This window comes from Pezoporus flaviventris, unplaced genomic scaffold (genome assembly GCF_033815535.1).
Source record: "Pezoporus flaviventris isolate CSIRO_AGI_PZ_B2104156 unplaced genomic scaffold, CSIRO_AGI_Pfla_v1 ptg000036l, whole genome shotgun sequence".
Classification (NCBI taxonomy): domain Eukaryota; kingdom Metazoa; phylum Chordata; class Aves; order Psittaciformes; family Psittacidae; genus Pezoporus; species Pezoporus flaviventris.
Window position 1 is genome coordinate 25590780 of NW_026892584.1, and position 18280 is coordinate 25609059.

At 37.1% G+C, this 18280-nt stretch overlaps 1 protein-coding gene across 2 annotated transcripts in view; it reads right to left on the reverse strand.

Moving 5' to 3' along the window:
• Positions 1 to 2443: 2443 nt before the first annotated feature.
• The window catches only part of SEC23A (SEC23 homolog A, COPII coat complex component), a 28507-nt gene continuing 12670 nt past the window's right edge, over positions 2444 to 18280 (reverse strand). For both annotated transcript variants that reach the window (XM_061463551.1, XM_061463552.1), the window contains exons 11-20: positions 17234 to 17314; positions 16249 to 16338; positions 14893 to 14999; positions 13581 to 13734; positions 12821 to 12898; positions 11986 to 12147; positions 10701 to 10787; positions 9073 to 9228; positions 8376 to 8441; positions 2444 to 4162 (exon numbers count right to left, since the gene is read on the reverse strand). In XM_061463551.1, coding sequence (XP_061319535.1) covers positions 4073 to 4162; positions 8376 to 8441; positions 9073 to 9228; positions 10701 to 10787; positions 11986 to 12147; positions 12821 to 12898; positions 13581 to 13734; positions 14893 to 14999; positions 16249 to 16338; positions 17234 to 17314 — 1071 coding nt within the window. In that variant the 3' untranslated portion in view covers positions 2444 to 4072. The remainder of the gene's footprint in view (positions 4163 to 8375; positions 8442 to 9072; positions 9229 to 10700; positions 10788 to 11985; positions 12148 to 12820; positions 12899 to 13580; positions 13735 to 14892; positions 15000 to 16248; positions 16339 to 17233; positions 17315 to 18280) is intronic.

Consider the following 18280-nt stretch of genomic DNA (forward strand, 5'->3'; position numbering starts at 1 on the left):
AGAGATCTGAGAGTCATTCGCTGCTCTTTTAGCTGTTTCATGGGACATCAGGAAAATGCAACAATATTTTGCCCACCTATAAATTTCCTGTGAGTTTTCTGGAAAACTTAAAAGCAAGTCCTTCTAAAAAGCAGTGCTAACGAAAACACTCTTGCTCCAGGTGAATAAACATTAACAGTGCTACAAACCATTTATAAGTTCACGTCATTACCCAGGTGTGACATGCCTGCAGATTAGGATAACTCAGTTTATACTTTCCATGTTTCAATTAGTAATTTAGCTATCCTGTAATGCTGACATTAGGGACAAGAAAGGGGAAAACAAAAAAATCCCTCTCTCATGGTAGCACTCACTCTGTTCAGAGCCAAAGCTCGAATATGTCTGTGCTACTACAGGGAACAGTGGATCAGGCACCAGCCCCCAGTATGCAGCTGAAAAGGAGCTCACAGTTAAATCCTAGAAATGTAATCACCTCTTCTTTGGTACTTTATTAATTACATGGGCTACTTCATACCAATCTAGTGTCACCTAAGCTCTTCTGGGACTCCATCTAGCGTCAATTCTTCACACACGGCTATGGTCCTGTGCTAAATTTTTACTAACAACCCTATAAAAGCAATACAGTTCCACATACTATCTGCAGACTATGAACTGTGTGTGGCTCATGAGTCACTGGCATCTCTCCTGAGGCTGAAAGGTTGGCAACCACACAGAGGTGAGCTCTAACCTAGAAGGAAGTGCATATTCGGGGACCTCAGAGGCCATCCCCACCTTATTCTGACCACATTTCAACAACCATTATGGTTCCAAGTTATCCTGATAGCATAATATATATGTGTGCTTTGAAAGTGGCCTTGAGTGGTTGTCTGTGCCTAGTGTTAAGAGAAAATAATTACAAGGCTGCCATGCCTGGGCTTTGGGAGATGCAGGCTCTTTTTCTAATAAAGTATATCGGGTTCTGGCCGTTGTCTAGCCAAAGGAACTCCCCCTGAATGTGCATCGGAATGAGGAGTCCAATGCATTAAGCTGACTGTAGAGCATGCCACAACACTTATTCCTCCCTGAGAAAGGCAAAGGACAGCCTATTGCTTGTCCCACACACATCAGCGTTCAAGCAAACTCTTACCCCCCTTGGTGGCAAATGTACCATACAGCTGGATAGCTCCAGGCAGTCCTGGAAGAGGATGAAAAGACACACACAATAGACTATCTGCAGGTGCTGGGTCAGCCTCCGTTGTTAAAGTAGCCAGTGACTATTTTGCTTCATTTTTACTAAAAAATCAATTTATGGACATTAATGTAATTGTTTATCTTTTAGCATCATGGTCCTTTCTTCAGACAAAAGCTTAAACTATTAGGCACAATCTGCTATTTTAAACAAGATTTTTACATTAAATTCAGAGCAGAGCAACAGCTCCATTAATTTTTCCATCTGTTCTGTTCAGGCTCGTTGGCTTCCATATACCATTTAACTTTTGTATGAACCCAAAATGCCAAAAGCTACACGGAGCCAAATTCTATTGTGCTTAACAATCTGACAGAAGGATAATACACTTATCTACCTCAGATTTAGTAGAACAGCATAGGCTCTTTGTCACTGTTCACCAACTATTATTTTTAACCAAGGGAAGTTTTCCAAACACACTATTGTGTTGGAGGCAGCCACGGGACCACTCATTGATGCCACAATCTCACAGACCAAATACGAGGGCTGACAGTATTCATATTTCTAGCAAATCTGTATATCTTTATGCAATTTAACTTCAGCAGAATGACTGGAATTCCTTTGTGCTGCTCTTTGTGTTCTCCTGCTGATCTGCAGTCCCTCTCCAGGCTTTGGGCATCTCCTGCCAGCATCAGCATCAGCCTGTTAGGAGTGGGATGGATTGAGGTTCTCCTTCCCTGTCAATTTTAGTTTAAAGCCTCTGCACCAGCTTGGCAAGCCTGTGACCAAAGTTGCTCTTCCTCTTCTGTGACAGATGGACCCCATCATTTCCCAGCAGACAAGGTTTCTCAGAACGGGTCCCATGTTCTAAGTAGCTGAACCCCTGGCTGTGGCACCAGTCCTGTCACCATTTGTTTATTTGTCAGATTTGACTGGCCCTTTCAAATCCTTCCCTTTGGCTGGTAAATGTTATAATGAAGAACAAGACTGAGCAGCCTACAGTTGGACAGACATGGGCTTTTGGGAAAGTCAGCATGCTCCCTACAAAGGAAAATCCTGTCTTACTATCCACACAGTCCTCAAAAGAGGTGAATAAGTAGAAGGATAAAGGTAACACATTAAATACATTTTGATTTTCAAAAAGCCTTTAACACTGTTAAATACTTAAAGTTACAAAAGAAGCTAACGTTGCAAAGAGACTGGACAAAAGAGCCTATTACAAGGTGAAAGCTGGTTACAGGGTAGGAAAGAAAGCATGAAAAATCCCATCCATTATCATGCCTTGGCAATGAATTCATTTATTAGTCAAACAGTATTTAACTGTTAAATAAATGGGACGTATTTAGTGTTACAAGAAAATGTTTTTAAGCTGTTTACTAGTTAAACAAAACAAAGTCAAGAGGGCTACTGAATTTGTATCTCCAAAACTGACACTAGTGTGAACAGTTCAGTAACTCTGGAAGTTAAAGTTTTATACCAATTACTACATGAATGAAAGTGGTGAAGTTACTCTAAATTTTATTATCATTATTTTATTTCCACATTTCATTTTAAGCACCAACAGAAACCAGCACAATAAATACAGAGAGAGAAAGAAAAACATGTGTTTTATTTGCATTGAGGCAAAAGGAGCTCGTCTCATTTAGATCAAAGAGATGGAGAGCAACTGATTTTAATCAAGTTTTTGAGAATTTACAGAAAAAAAAAAAAAAACTCATGCCTATAACACCAGCAAATGTTTGAATTTCCTATGTCAAAACTCTCTCTTCCTTCAGACTTGGCACAATTTTTTATTGCCCACTACCACATTTCAGATCTTTACTTGTTATAATGTATCACCTATGTAAACATCTGGTTCATGTGTAAACTTCAACAAGTAGTTGGGAAAGCTTATTTTATCAACCCAAAAAAAAATCAAGTATGAACTAAATACCAAATTAACTACATCATATTCTATATAATACTGTTTCAACAAGAACTACAGCCTGTTGAATTAATAACAAAAAGGATACTGAAAGCAGATGTGCAGTCATGCATTAGTGTAATAATATTAAAAGGCAATAGCAAAAAGGTAAACATATGTATTTTTTTAAAAGTGTACTCACCAAGACAAAAATCAAGGCCATACTCTTAGTTCATTTTGGTAGTGTACAATTTCTTCTTAGCGCAAGCTAGAAGTGTTAACTTCTGAGCATATTCACCTGTTGCTGTGTTTAGTAAGAGATACTTTGACAAAAATACAACATGTGGATTTAAATTTTGTGCAATAACTTTTTTTTTATTTTGTCAGTTCAAATTCTTTATGTGGAAATAAAAACTCTGCTCCCAAAGAGCCAAGTAGGGCAAGTGGGAAGAAATATTTGAAATTAAATAGAATATATCTGCAGGACAGAAAAGTTCAGCAGCCTAAGTCAAGGGACAGAGTTAATACTATTTTTACATGCTTTTTGTTGCTTCTTTGTTCACTTTGTGCTCAAATTGAGTGAAGAAAAGTAGTCATATGGCAGCCTGGAAAGCTCGACATCAACAAAGATTTCCTTTATTGTTCAATGTGCCTTTGTAGTGCAGAGCAGAATCAGCCTCAACCGTTCAAAAAGGAAACTGAAATCACATCTCAAAGTTGCTATAAAGGATTTCAAAGTAATTATAGTATCATAGTAATCAAAATGACTGTTCTTTTTCTTCTAATTATAACTTAATCTACAACCTGCCATTTTTACAAACTGCAGTTCACATTAAAACATTTGCTGATAACAAAAGCTCTTCTTTGAAAACAACACTGCTTTACATCTAGTCAGGCAGCTTGTGCATATCAGAGCACTCTGTCAGAAGAGACATGGAAAAGGGTAGAGACAAAAGCTGAAATACGGCTACAGCTTATCTGTGCCTTTAATGCACTGCAGAATCTCAGGCAGCACTAGAAACAGCAAGTTTCTTCAGATGATCCATAAACACTTGCAAGCTGACATCATCAGTGAGAATGGGTGCTCCAGACTCCTACAAAATAAAAAGGAAACAAGGGGAATTGATTATACTCATTGTGAAGAATAAGACACAACAGGTTTCAGTAAATAAACACTATAAATTTAGAAAGACTTTAGAAGTGTATCATTGCTGAAATCCTCTAACAAAATCAGCAGACTGTACATTTACATAAATTTTCACATGTTTACATAAATTAAGGCATAAACCACAAAACTCCCTTCCATATTAATGCATATGGCAATGAGCTGCAGTATAGCAAGATACTTACATCAGCCATACCAAACTCCAAGTTTCTGACAGCTGCCAAATAGTAACTTACAGATTTTTAAAAGTAAATAAAACTTCTGTACTACAGTTTCTGTACCTTTCCTACCGCAGAGGAGGTTACAAGGATAAGAGAAACAGAAATATGCAAGTGACAAAACTAACAAATCAGTATCTGTCAGTGAAGCTCAGAGATATCAAAGTAATAAAAGGAGGAAACAAACCCACCAAGGGTCTGATTTGACACTGAATGAAGGTCAACCAGCTTTTATCAAGGAAAGGTGGGCCAGATCTCTCCTACAGCTCTGTGCCACCTCAGAGAAACAGCAAAAATAACATCTGAAGGTCATGCCACTGCAAAAATCGGACCACGAAAGATTAAAAAACAAACAAGCAAGCAACAACAACAACAAAAAAAAAATCTCACCATTTTTTGGGTGGATTTTTGCAATTTTTTTTAAATCTCAGGAGTAATTTTCAGAAATCCTATTAAGTTCAAAATGGTCATCTTTTAATGACTATTTTTAAACAAATTTAAAGTCTAAATAGAACAACAGTTGGCAACTCTGCAAATGCTACATAGCAGTTCTCTTCACATCATTTGAAACCAATCTGCCATTATTTGCATTTGTAGATGCACAAAGAATTCACACAAATCTCAACAACTCAACCTTTTCAAAGGTACAAAGCACCCATAATTTCCAAATTACATTAGAACTCTCTGAACTCTTACATCTTCTGAAAAAACAGACATGAAAGTCTTAACAAGGATGCTTAGAACTGGTGCCCCTTTTTGAGAACTGGCCAAAACCAATTTCCAGTTAATGATCGAGGGTCAAACGCAGGACCAGTAAGAGTTCTTAGATCACTACAATACACTTGACACAATATACAGCCACTCTCAGTAGAGGCCCACTAGATCATCTGCTAGCTGATGGTGGCAAAATGAGAATAAAGGATGTTCTACTTGCAACCCTGCCAAATGCTAACCCTGAGCTCCCTAGGAAGCCACAAGGGAACTACAAGCAGTTTAATTCTGGGGCAGGATACGATTTGCCACCTTGTGTCTTACTCCTGGAAGGACAGTACATCAACCTCTAGCAAATAAACCACGAAACAAGCTGACAGACCCATAAGAAAAGAGATCCCTTACAATGGCTGCAAGTGGTAATCCAGGGTAATTAAAACCAATGCACAGACTTATTCCTGAAGTTGAGCACCTCACCAAAAAAACTGAACACAGGCAACTGCTGTCACCCTGGCTAACACCAACAGCAGCAGCTTTACTCTGAAGACTAGGAATCCTTCATTATAGTCAGTAAGGGAGCAGAGTATTTTATCTGCTGGGGAATAAAGTGAAAACCAGCAAGGTCACAATGCAGAAGTCATAGAATCATAGAATAGTTAGGGTTGGAAAGGACATTAAGATCATCTAGTTACAACCCCCCTGCCATGGGCAGGGACACCTCACACTAAACCATGTCACCCAAGGCTCTGTCCAACCTGGACTTGAACACCGCCAGGGACAGAGCATTCACAACTTCACTGGGCAACCCATTCCAGTGCCTCACCATCCTTACAGTAAAGAACTTCCTCCTTATATCCAATCTAAACTTCCCCTGTTTAAGACTTAACCTGTTACCCCCTGTCCTATCACTACAGTCCCTAATGAAGAGTCCCTAATGAAGAGTCCCTCCCCAGCATCCCTATAGGCCCCCTTCAGATACTGGAAGGCTGCTATGAGGTCTCCACGCAGCCTTCTCTTCTCCGGGCTGAACAGCCCCAACTTTCTCAGCCTATCTTCATATGGGAGGTGCTCCAGTCCCCTGATCATCCTTGTGGCCCTCCTCTGGACTTGCTCCAACAGTTCCACGTCCTTTTTATGTTGAGGACACCAGAACTGCACACAACACTCCAAGTCTGAGAAGCACATGAGCATTGGCTTTGATTTTTCACAGATCACCTCAAATTTTGTTTTCTGTTCATTCAAAATTTTGATCCAATGCATACAGTGAGAATTTAAATTTAATTAACAGTGTTTTGGTGACAGCTACTGGGCATTTTATAAGATTTGTGCTATTAAGCTCTTCTTTCATTTCAAACTGCAAAATCCCCACAGTTACCAAAACAAGATTAAAAAAAAAAACAAACCTGAAAGTAAAGGCAATCTCAAATAAATGTTATAGCCAATATAACCTGAAAATTTCCACCACATCTTCAAAGACTAACCAACACAATACAGCTGTACGAAAAGTTTACCATTATTTTCTGAAAAGGTTTTCTATACCATATAAGGCAGCTACTTGCTGAAGTTTTAAAAAAATCTTTATTTAAAAACCAAACTAGTCAATTCATCACCTCCTGAAACATGGTTTCAGTGGTGTGTGGGTGCCCTCTTCAGGTAAATGTGGACCAACAGATTTTTCTATACACTTTCAGCCATGCACAAAACAAAACTACATGTAAAAACCCCAGAAGCTCATAAGAAAAACAAGAGCAAAACCAATTCAGTTCAGAATTTTCTCCCAACAGTTACGTTTCTCATTTCATAAACTACATTTGGTTCAACTTTGTTCACAAAACACCCTGCAAACACAGGAGGGTATTATGTTGATCACACACACTGCAATGCCACTAGGGAGATAAACAGACCGTTACTTATGTTACCCTAGTACTGGCTTATTTTCAACTTTAAAAGGGAAACTCATCTTTTCTAATACATATCAGAGTCTCACTTGTCCAGCATGAACAGTTTTCTCAGAGATCAGTTTTGTATTTGCATTTATATTTGGACTAGTGTTTCACTTGCTTACTAATTAAAATGAGCAGGAAACAGCTGTCCTGTACTGCTGGAAACACCAAACTTCAAAAATTTCCAGGTAATGTCTAGATAAAACGAAGACCTTTCAAACTACAGGATTTGTGTGTATGTTGTGTAGGAAACATGATGAAGAGCAACACTAACAGATTGCTGGTTAGGTTATCGACTTCAGAAGCAAGACAGCTGGGTTCAAATCGTGCTGTCCCTGACTCAGTACAAAGTTTTCAAGTATTTTCACTCTGGATCTCAGTGCTATTTACTGCCAGAGGCTTTGTCAAAACCAACAGCTCCCTGTGAAAAAGTGCCCTGATGACACTCATCTGACAAACATCACTGCCATAAAATTGCTATAGAGCACTCACACTCATCATCTGAACACTGTATGCCCTTCAGCAAAATACTCTACAATTACAGTTAATATGTAGCTTCAACTCTCTGATGCCATTACATTTTCATGAGAAAATGACCCTGCCCCAGCATTCACCCAACAGTTTCTCTTCCCACTATAAAAGCTAAATGTGGAAGGAGAACATGGAACTGGGATGCAGCATTCCAGAATACAAACTGCTTCAGAAGGTTTAACTTTCAAACTCGCATAACTTCATTCCTAAAGACAAGATTTGAAAAACTGATTCCTGGTCACCTGGGCCACAAACATTCTGAAAAACATCAGTACACTGGTACTGGTGTACTTTCCAGTTCTTGCTTACAACTAATTTAAAAACTTATTTCCCCTAATGCAAAAAGGTCCCTTAGTCTTTATGCGTGGTAAGTGTTCTCATTCTAAGGAATCTGAAAGTATCTGTGTAAGAAAAATGGCTAGACACGAAAGCAGCCTAACAGAAGCTTAAAACAGCAACTACATCACTTTCTTCTAAAGAAATTACAACCATTTTTCTTAACTTCTGCAGTTCTGGTGACATCAGGCCAAAACTGCATTTCATACAATCACAGAATGGCTAGGTTTGGAATGCTCCAGAAACGGAGCATCCACAACTTCTCTGGGCAACCAAAGAAGATTCTTTTTCAGTTTCACAACTCAGATATTATTACTTATATGTACACAATGTGTCACTTGATTTCTGAAATAGAGAAAAATAAAATCATGCATAGAAGCTTCATCAACAGATTCACACTTACCTGTCCCCACGCATACATATTGTTGTGAGTCTGAGAAGGATTTACTTTCGAAAGCAGGAAACGAGCCTTTAAAAAACAAGCAACAGGCAATAAATTAATCTATTTCAAACAGAAGTTTTTTACATTTAGGAAAAAAATTACATGTGTATGAAATATGGAATTTCTGTTACTTGGAGATAAAAACATGGAGAGATACCTATTCAGAATAATGAGTAGCAGCTCTATAAATAAAGCCACTCCCTGGCTTCAATGGCTATAATTCACAACTGCTAACAACTTTTCAATGCAGCAGAAAGTATGCTTTTGTCTTTTTCTAAGCACTAATAAAGTCAATGTGAATATCAGCAAGATATTACTTAACGAGTTTAAAAAAAAAAAATAAATAACACAAAGAATAATTCTGGTATTGCCCCAGAGGCCCTGGCAACCACTCTCTGTTTTGTCCTACACATCTCACACAAGGAATCTGAGAGTCCAAGTCAGTATGATAAAAATGGCAATAAGTATCAGGATTCACAAATTAGGTAAAAAGCTACAATGAGATACCTGGCTCTATAAAAGCTTTAAAATTCAAAATGTTCACTTGCAATTTACATGTGTTTTAGCACAGAAATGTATGCTCACTGAAAAAAAAAAAAAACCACACTCATATTATTAACACATCACTTCCTAGATTATAATATATATTTTACCATACCTGGCTTCCTCCATGCTCTGTATCAATGTATCTGGGCATTGGAAATCTGGAATGGAGAATTTCTTGAGCATCATCTATTGGAGCTTGTAGCAAGTGGTGAAAGTTTTCATATTCCGGCATATCTTGGTAACCTGATTTACGCCACTGAGCTATGGTCTGGGGAGAGAAGAAGAAAGAAGTTTAGAACTGATTCACCAATCTTTTTTAGAGGATACACAGAGCTTTTCAGAGAAGGATGTAGCATTGCTGGCCTCTTTTCTATCATTCACCCTTTTCTGCCCTACAGTATGCAAGTTATTTTTTGAAGGCCAAGATGTGCAAGTAACATGCCACTAGATGTTTGGGGGTTTTTAACAATCTGTGGTCCACCTTTCTTTCCTTTTTTGCAATCCTTTATATGCTAAATATTTAGCTCATGAGGTCAAGGCTACTATTTACAGTTCTGTAATATCCATGTTTATGACACTTGGCAAATAAATGTTTATACTGCTATTTATCTTTCAGGTTCTCTAGCACAGCCTCCCAACCTTCCAGGAGTCCAGCTGGCTGCTCAAGGTCAGTGCACTGATACAGGCTGTTACTAGGAAAGACCTGGAGGGATCCTCAGCAGAGCTTCCTCCCTCCTTTCCTTAGCAGCTGCTTTTAAGCTGAGGCTCTCATTCCTGGCTCCTGCCTGCGCTACAGTGCAGCCATGCCTATACCTGGATGTGCCACCCACTCACATGGACCCCCAGCCAGGGACTTGACTTCCCGGCTTGAATTGGGATCTGCCTCATTCCCACCGACCTCTTTGATGATCTGGACTGGTGACTGAGCCTGGCTACCGCCCACAAACTGCTCTGCTTCCCTTGCTTGTGTATGGGGGAACTAGGTCCTCATTAGTGAAGCCTATGCCTGCCTTGCAATCATACTCAGCTCCCTGGTCCCCTTCCCTCAGGTAGCAGCCCTTCCCTGCTTCTTCCTGACAGCACCTTATAAAAATATACAGAACATTTTTCTACTTAAAAAGTTTAGTAACTATTTTAGAAAGTGCAGCTATGAGGACATGATCCAGAACAACATTTCTCAAACTCTCAGCTGTGAACTATTTACAGTTGCAAAGCAGTAAAAAGCAGCAGCTCAGTTCCTCCAGGGAAGTAGAGCACTAGCAAGTCACAAGCATTTATATTTCCAGTACTGGGGAATATCTATCTACCTAACTGCCAGGAGCAGTTTCATTCCTCCAGGACAGTGAAAATGAAGGATGACTGTAAAACTTTGGGTTCTGACTCCCCATCCCTGAAGAATTCATTTAGAGGTCTACAACAAATGACTGAAAAGGCAAGATGAAATACATGGTGCAGGGAATAACACTCTCAAAAGTTGGAAAAACAACTGATCTAAACCAAATAGTCTGCGTATTGAAGATAATTCATCTTAAACCAATCATAACAAATAGGAGCAAAATATCAAGTACTGTCAGGCATCCGTGTACAGGCATGTTAGGTTACCAAACTACAAACATGGAGTCTGGTATCAGCTATGCAGATGAGAGGTCAAGCACTGGAGCATGTTAGAACTGCAGCTTGACTATCATAATGCAGCACTCCTATACAAAGAGTATTTATGTAAGAATCACAAAATCTTACCTCTCCATGATAAATAAGGATCTGGAAAAAGGTGTCCATAAGGAGAATGCGATCTGGTAAAATGCTGCTGCTGTCCAGAAGAACAGGCTAAGATTTAAAAATAAGTAAGAAATTACCAACTGAGGCAGAATTGAGTATCAGATGGTATTACCAGCTTTTGAATCAGACACTGAATCTTGGGAACTTCTTTCATCACTAACTAAAGCTCCATATTTGGTTGTTGTCATGTTATACATCTGTAACCCACACAATCTCAATCTGAAGATATCCAGCTTAATTCTGAGAATATAACTTCATAAAAGTAAAAAAAAAAACCAAACAAAACTATTTAAGAGCTGAAATCTCTTTGATTATTATGCATTTTTCTAGTCCTTCAAATACCTCCATATTTACCTCTACAATGTCATTAATTCAAATGATTTTTTCAGTGTATAAGGATTCAGTAATTATCCAAGTATAAGATTTGGTGGTTGTGGTTGTTTGGGGTTTTTTTAGTCTCGTCCTTGCAGCTATTACTACTGTGCACATATATGCACCAACACTGGTGGATGATTCATGATTTATGAAATCAAACATAACACGGTTTTAATTCACCTTTTTTAAGTGAATTAATTAATTTTTAAGGGCAGTGACACTATACTGGCACTTTATTATTTAATTGCATCAGTACCATATGATTTACTTGGAATCATCCTATTAGGGATACCAAAAATATTTACTCCAAGAATTTATTTTTTTTAAATAAAAAAATATTATTCATTCTACATTGATAAATCATTCCTTTCCATCACCTGACTGTTATTCATACATGGAAGAATGATCTTGCACCTGTAAGTAGCTCTTCACAAACCACCTCATTGTTTTAAATCCACTTTTAAACACCTTTTTTTATCCCATGAGATAGTCTTAAAAACAAACAAAAAAAATCCTAACAGTTTGAATTCCAACCTGCCAAAATCCTTGCCTTCTGTGTTTATTTTCATTGTCTTACCATTTATATATCAGACAACTTTTGTTGTCTCCTATCTTACACTTCTTTCACAAGCTTCTTGGAAGATCACCTTTCTATTTTAGGTTTATATAGAATGTGTTGTGATAAGGTGAGCTGGAAGGCTCTCTACCAAATATATCTGTATATATACGTACACATACACATGACAGTAACCACAGCAAAATTAAAAGCTTTGGATGAGGGTGTTATGACAGAGAGAATTTTATACATCTAAAAAAAAAAAAAACCAAACCAAAAACTTATAACCTGTCATTATGTTATATTTAATGATACCTCTGGAGGTCCATTAAATGAGTAGGCATAGAGAATTGGCTGAACCATGATAAGTGACTGGGTTAAATCTTGACGCATAAAATGATGACGATAGTATGAGCTCTCATCTGGACTGTTATTAAAAACTTGTAAGAAAGGAGATCTTCGCAAGTGAAACATGAACTGCAAAACAAAAAAACATGCATTTGACCTTTCACAGATAAAAAGGAGAGTTGTACAAAGAGAGAAATATTTTTCATAAACTACACAAGACCAATGCCGCAACAAAATTGAATTCTAAGTCCGTCAACATTTCTAACTTGCATATGCACCTCTGTCAGTTCTTCTACACTCTCGTGAAAGTAAGAGAGAGAGACCAGAACGGATAAACCTACAAAGCAGCTTTGAATTAAGAGTAAAGTTTACAATTTCTTCTTCTCCAGTATTAATTCATAAATAGTATGAATGAATATTGCCAAACCTTTCCTTTACTGAAAGTTCTATTGCTCCTGTCAGGGAAGTTGCTATGCTTGAACACACAAGTTACAGCGCGTGAACAGAAGAACATTAACCACAGCAAAGCTGAACTTCATTAGCAGAGTTGAAAAAGCAAATCTCTCCATTGCTGAATCAATCTGTCCACAACTCATAACACCTTGAGACAGACTGGAAGGTAACTAAAACAGAAATAACATGGAAGTCTATGAAGAGTCCAAAAGCAATGTACCTGGAGCCATGAGAATGATGGAATTTATCAAAATGGATTATCAGCAAAGAAACTATTCAAAGTTTAATTATTTTAAACTATTCAAAGACACTATTAATCCCTATAGGCACACACCTTCCTCCTACTCACCTGTGGGTAAAGTGAAAAGGTTTCTGAAAATCTGAAAGAGCTTGGATCATCCTTGTGATACTCTCCAAATTTCTGACACTGGAGTAAAAGAAAAATTCATCCCAATTAAGAAACAAACTTGCTTGGTCACGCCATTACTGTAAGTTTGTTTGGTTTTAAGACACATGATTTGAGGTGCTTACAGTTTTGTAAGCAAACAGAAACCTACCGAAAACAGTGGTTTTGCTATGTCCTTTCCTTGTGTATGAGGCCTTAATGGCTTACTATTTTTTCTCCTCTATAAAACTGCTAAGCAGAGTTAGATGATTAAGTGGAGAGCACATTTAAAATTAAATTATTAATAATTACTTACAAGTAAGTAAAAAAAAAAAAACAACTTTTGAAAGAAATTTCACATGATTTTCTAGATACTTTGACCTTTTTCCCTAAAAATATTTCATCTACACTATTATTACAGGCAGCAAAAAGTAAAGAAAGCTTTCATTTCTGCTAATCTAAAACTAGAATTTCAATTGCTGGCAATTACCAACTGCTGATAATTGAGGAAACATTAATAAACAAATCAAAATCAAATTTGTTCTTTTTCCAATTTACAAAGAAAATCTTAGTTAACTCTGCATACCCACTTGAGGAAATGAAGCATTCAGCTCATTTAAAACTTTTTATTTTTAAAGAAACAGTCACTGAATACCAGTCATCTAAGTATGACATGTCTGAAGACAAGATACCAGTCTGACTCTTGTAATATAGTCCTTCTTACCAGTCGTATCAGTTGCCTGTCCAGCCACCTAAGCACATCAGGCCCCTCTTCTGTCTCTGCCCTATACACTGCCAACCTAGCCATGAGAATTGCAGCAGCTTCCTGGTCAAAAGATGCAGCAATGTTTTGGATTTGCGTCTGTGCGTCTGCCCAGCTGCAAAAGAAAAATACAAGTATTTGCATTACAGTGAAAGGAAAGAAGAACCTCAAAATATCCCTTCAAAATTAAGGCAAAGAAAGCAGTATTACCAGTTTAACAAACTCACGCTAGAACTTCAAAAATCTACAGAGTATAAATGAGCAGCCTCTCAATTAACCATTCTTTAATTAGAAATATCCTTTATTTATAGAGATGTCACGCAACCAGTAAAATAAAATATAATGCCACTTACAAAACAGTTGTTGTATTTTTTTAAATATTTCTTATGAAAGGTTACAGAAAACACTGTCCATGAAGCTAACCTCATGTTCCCACACCAACAATTGCCTTGTGCAGCTTTGCTTGTTTTTTTCAATTTACAAGATGAACTATTAATCTGCCCTTTTATCAGTTGCTAAAAATATTTTACTAATGTAACTAATGTAAGTTAACAAGATATTTATATCAACAGTAAGGACAATGCTTTTTTTGGTAAACTGAATTTTCCATTGTATTACCCAACTAATAATTTCCTTCACCTTAAATTAAATGTCACTGGACATTGAAAAATGCCTGCACAATATTAAACATCACTTTCTAAAATTATGGAATAAATTAAATCAAGGAATCTGACGGTAAAAAGTTATACATTGAAGAACAGGTATTTTTACATACTACAAACAAAATTGAATTCCACAGACAAAAATAACATTAACCACAGCTAAGCTGAATGTTATTAGTAAAGTAAGTGTAAAAAGCAAATCCCTCCATTGCTGAGTTAATCTCTCCACAACTCTAAACACACACCCCACCCTGAAATGCAGCTAGCACTCCCGAGTTGAGCTACAAAGTGATCTTTGTCATTCCCTAAGTCTGACCATCTCCTCAATTTAGGCCATAAAATTTCACTCAAAGCTTCCTCTTCATCTAAAATCACTTGGGTTACTTGATGTGAGCACTCTCAAAACATCATTATAGAACCACTGCAACCTTTTGGAGAAGTAACAGCCCACAGAACAAGGGAAGCAACTGGCTCAAAGGTATAATCATGCTTTCACCACCTGTGGCACTGCACATTCCAGAATAATAGACTGATAACAAAATTCTAAAGATGAAAAGGTAAATATATATATCCTGCTTTTTTGAAAATGATTCACTGCAAGTAAAACTTACTTTCTGGCAACTGTGGTCACTCTGATACGTCTCTGTCCACTGGAATGCTGGTACTGAGTCACAAACTGAATTGCACCACGTCCTCCTTGAGGAATAGGAGCATTGTGCTAAGTACAGGAGGAAAGAAATTAAATGTAGTGGAAACTTGAGATTTTACAGTATAATTCAAAAACGTATCAACAGATTACTAGAAAATGATAAAATTATTTGCAATGGGCAGCTTAAGTTATATAAATGGATTGTCTGATGCTTTTATTATGTTGAGTACCTTTACTAAACATGGCTAATAAACTTGGAGACAGCTAAGGGATGTTAGGAGCAGCTGCTGCCTCCACCAGATACCCCTAAAGCAACCAATGCTCTGTCCTTCCACACATCCTTACAGAGACAACACATTCAAAGGGGCTGTGTTAAAATTGTTGATGTCATTACTCTACTTGAACATCACATGATTCACCAGAATTACAGGGCAACAAAACTGATTCTACTCTAAACTGTTGATTAATGAATCCTATCAAAAGTGTCAATCATAATATAAAGACTGGAATCCAGGTATAAACCTTAATTTCAAAACTCTGCTTTTGAAATACAGATTCATAGGCTGCTAACAAGGTAAGTAATCCCAGGAGAGGACAGTTGAAATCAACTATTACACACCATGACCAGACCAGTTTTAGAGCTACTAATAAAATTAGGCCAAAATAAATATGCAAAAAGTAAGCTGTTAAGTTCAAGTTTTCAAAGTTTTGCTTAAGTTATATAGTATGTTATACAACAGACTAAATATATAGAAACTACTGTCAGCTCGCATAGTTCCTGAGCTTCAAATATTTGGGAGAAGGGGAAGAACTAGAAGGAAGTAGCACATTTGCTTGTCATGTTTTTATCCTCTTTCCTAGTACTCCCTCAGGGAGACAGGAAACCCTGATGCATTTCAATGGAGCAAATCTTTACTTGCAAATACTCATCAATTAAAGCATAAGCTAAAATATAACTTTATGGAGTAATTAACTTGTAATCAAAACATCAGAGAAATACTGAAAAGCATTTTTAAATATACGTATTACAGTGCTTTCATATGTTGCAACTGAAATAGATTTTAGTAACACTCTGAAAAGAAAAACTAGATTATGAATGCTTATCCAAATTTTGAAGAGCTCTTTGGTTCTCATGATTATATTCAAGAAAATCAGCTCATCATTAAGCTGTTAGTATCCATCTCTAAATTTTGACAACACAAAATGGCAACATTGTTTGCATCCCTGCTACTGTGCTTGAGGGAACCACACAAAAATATAGCACTCACATAAAATAAAATTACTGTGTTTAGTAGGCAAGTAGACAAATATTTCTTACCTGGTTGACCACCTCGAAGTACAGTGCAAGTGTTGTAGTAGGATTAAGCCCACAAATCTTCCACTGACAAGTACCTCCTGTTCCAATCTCCTGTAGACAGATTTTATAATACTTTTATCAACCAGAAGTATTACCTTGCTTATGATGCACAACACCTGACTATTTGTATTTGTTTATAACTACTGTGTCACAGGTTTCCTCCCTGATCACTCTGTCAGCTTCTCAAGCACTCTTGCAAAATAACTGCAGTACTGGATGCATGAGTAAGAAAAAAGGAGATGGTTGCAAAAAATTAAAACATTAGAAAGACAGGGAGATAGCATTAGAAAAATAGAAAATGTACATCAGAAACAGGAAAAAGTACTAGACTTTGCATAAACAATCCCAAGAGGAGGTAAGAAGCACATGCAAGTGGAATGACTCTTCCAAGGCACACCAGTAAAACTTCAAAGCAGACAGCTTACATAATATATGGGGTGTAGTTACATAGTCTCTAGAAACTAACAAGGTAACTGTATACAGACAGTGATGTATTTTAAGTGACAATTCCTTTTCGCCATCCAAATATAAATACCCAGTGAAAACAACTAAAATAATCAGCCATCCATAAGAGACACAGTGAAACCAAACAAAACTTTCAAGGAAAATTATACCGACAATACTGTCAACTGTGCTTCTGTCCACTGTCACATACACTATGGCTGGAAGAAGCAACCACTCAGTGGACAAACCTAAACAAGTAACAAGTGATCTGCAAGTTGTAATACAACCTGAACCTGATCTAATCCAAAATCTTATCCAAATGAAAAAAAAAAAAAAAAAACAAAAAAAAATACAGCCCTTGCATGTATTTAATTTAGAACTGGTAAAAAGGGAACATTATTTGTTTTACGGAAAAGTTTCAGCCTCTCCTCAAATATAAAAATCTTAAATCCTACTTTTCCATAGAAGAAAATGACCTCCATTTTCAGCAAAGTTTACTTACATTTTCAGAGACACAAGGTCCTTTAGAGTTGAGAGAGACACAAGGTCCAATTGCTCCAGAAACCTTCACTTCTCTTGAAGTCTTTATATATAGAAGGAAAACATACATTAACACATCAGATTAAGAAGAATTCAGTCTTATCATTAGTTAATGAAAACCACAATGCATGTCAGACTTGATACCTTTAGGAAAGGTTGTACATGTAGTAATGCTTGGTACATTTAGAGAAACTTTTCATGTGCTCACTTTCTATTCTTAATTATGTATGTTTGCTGTACCAATTAGTACATCTGAAGTAACAGCACGAACATAACTCATGGTGAAAAGCTGCGGTTATTTACAAACCTGAGAGCCTAGAAAGCATAATGGATAATGTCTATTTTTGAGCAAAGTAATTAAAATATTCACAAAATTAGATTTAAACTGAAGACCTGTAGCATATGACTGTACATACCCCACAGTGAATTTATATTCTGTCTCCTAAACATTTAGCTAAAAGCAAAATCTAGTTCTTTACATTCTTCCAATGTCATTTTCCTGCTTGATTTGTACATCTCTCTAAGAACTGGGGATCCCTTTTTTCATTTTCCAGAATCTTCCAGCAAAATTCAGAAGAACACACACATGAAAAAGAGTTCAATTATTTTGCTAGTAGCAAAAACTTAAACAGAATTTTACTGATCAAGAAAATAGCCCCATATTCTTCTACAAGGCAGGACTGCAGTATTTTGCAAGAAACATTATGCAAGACAGTACTTGAACCTACAGCACATTCAACTCTAAGCTTCCCACAACAGTGGAGGTGAAAAAGAACACTGTTAAAGTGCTAGAACAGATTCTGGTAAGGATGGCAAATGAAAAGGAAAGCTATCCTGGACTACATAAAGAACCTGGACCGAAACCCAAGAAACTCTCACTACTGATACCAAAATCTATGCACACAGCACTGAGAGACATTTAGTCTCCCTTTTAGCTGACACTGAAAGGAGGGTAAGAAGGAATTAACATTATACCTAACTCACATTTACATAATCATGGATCTGCAAA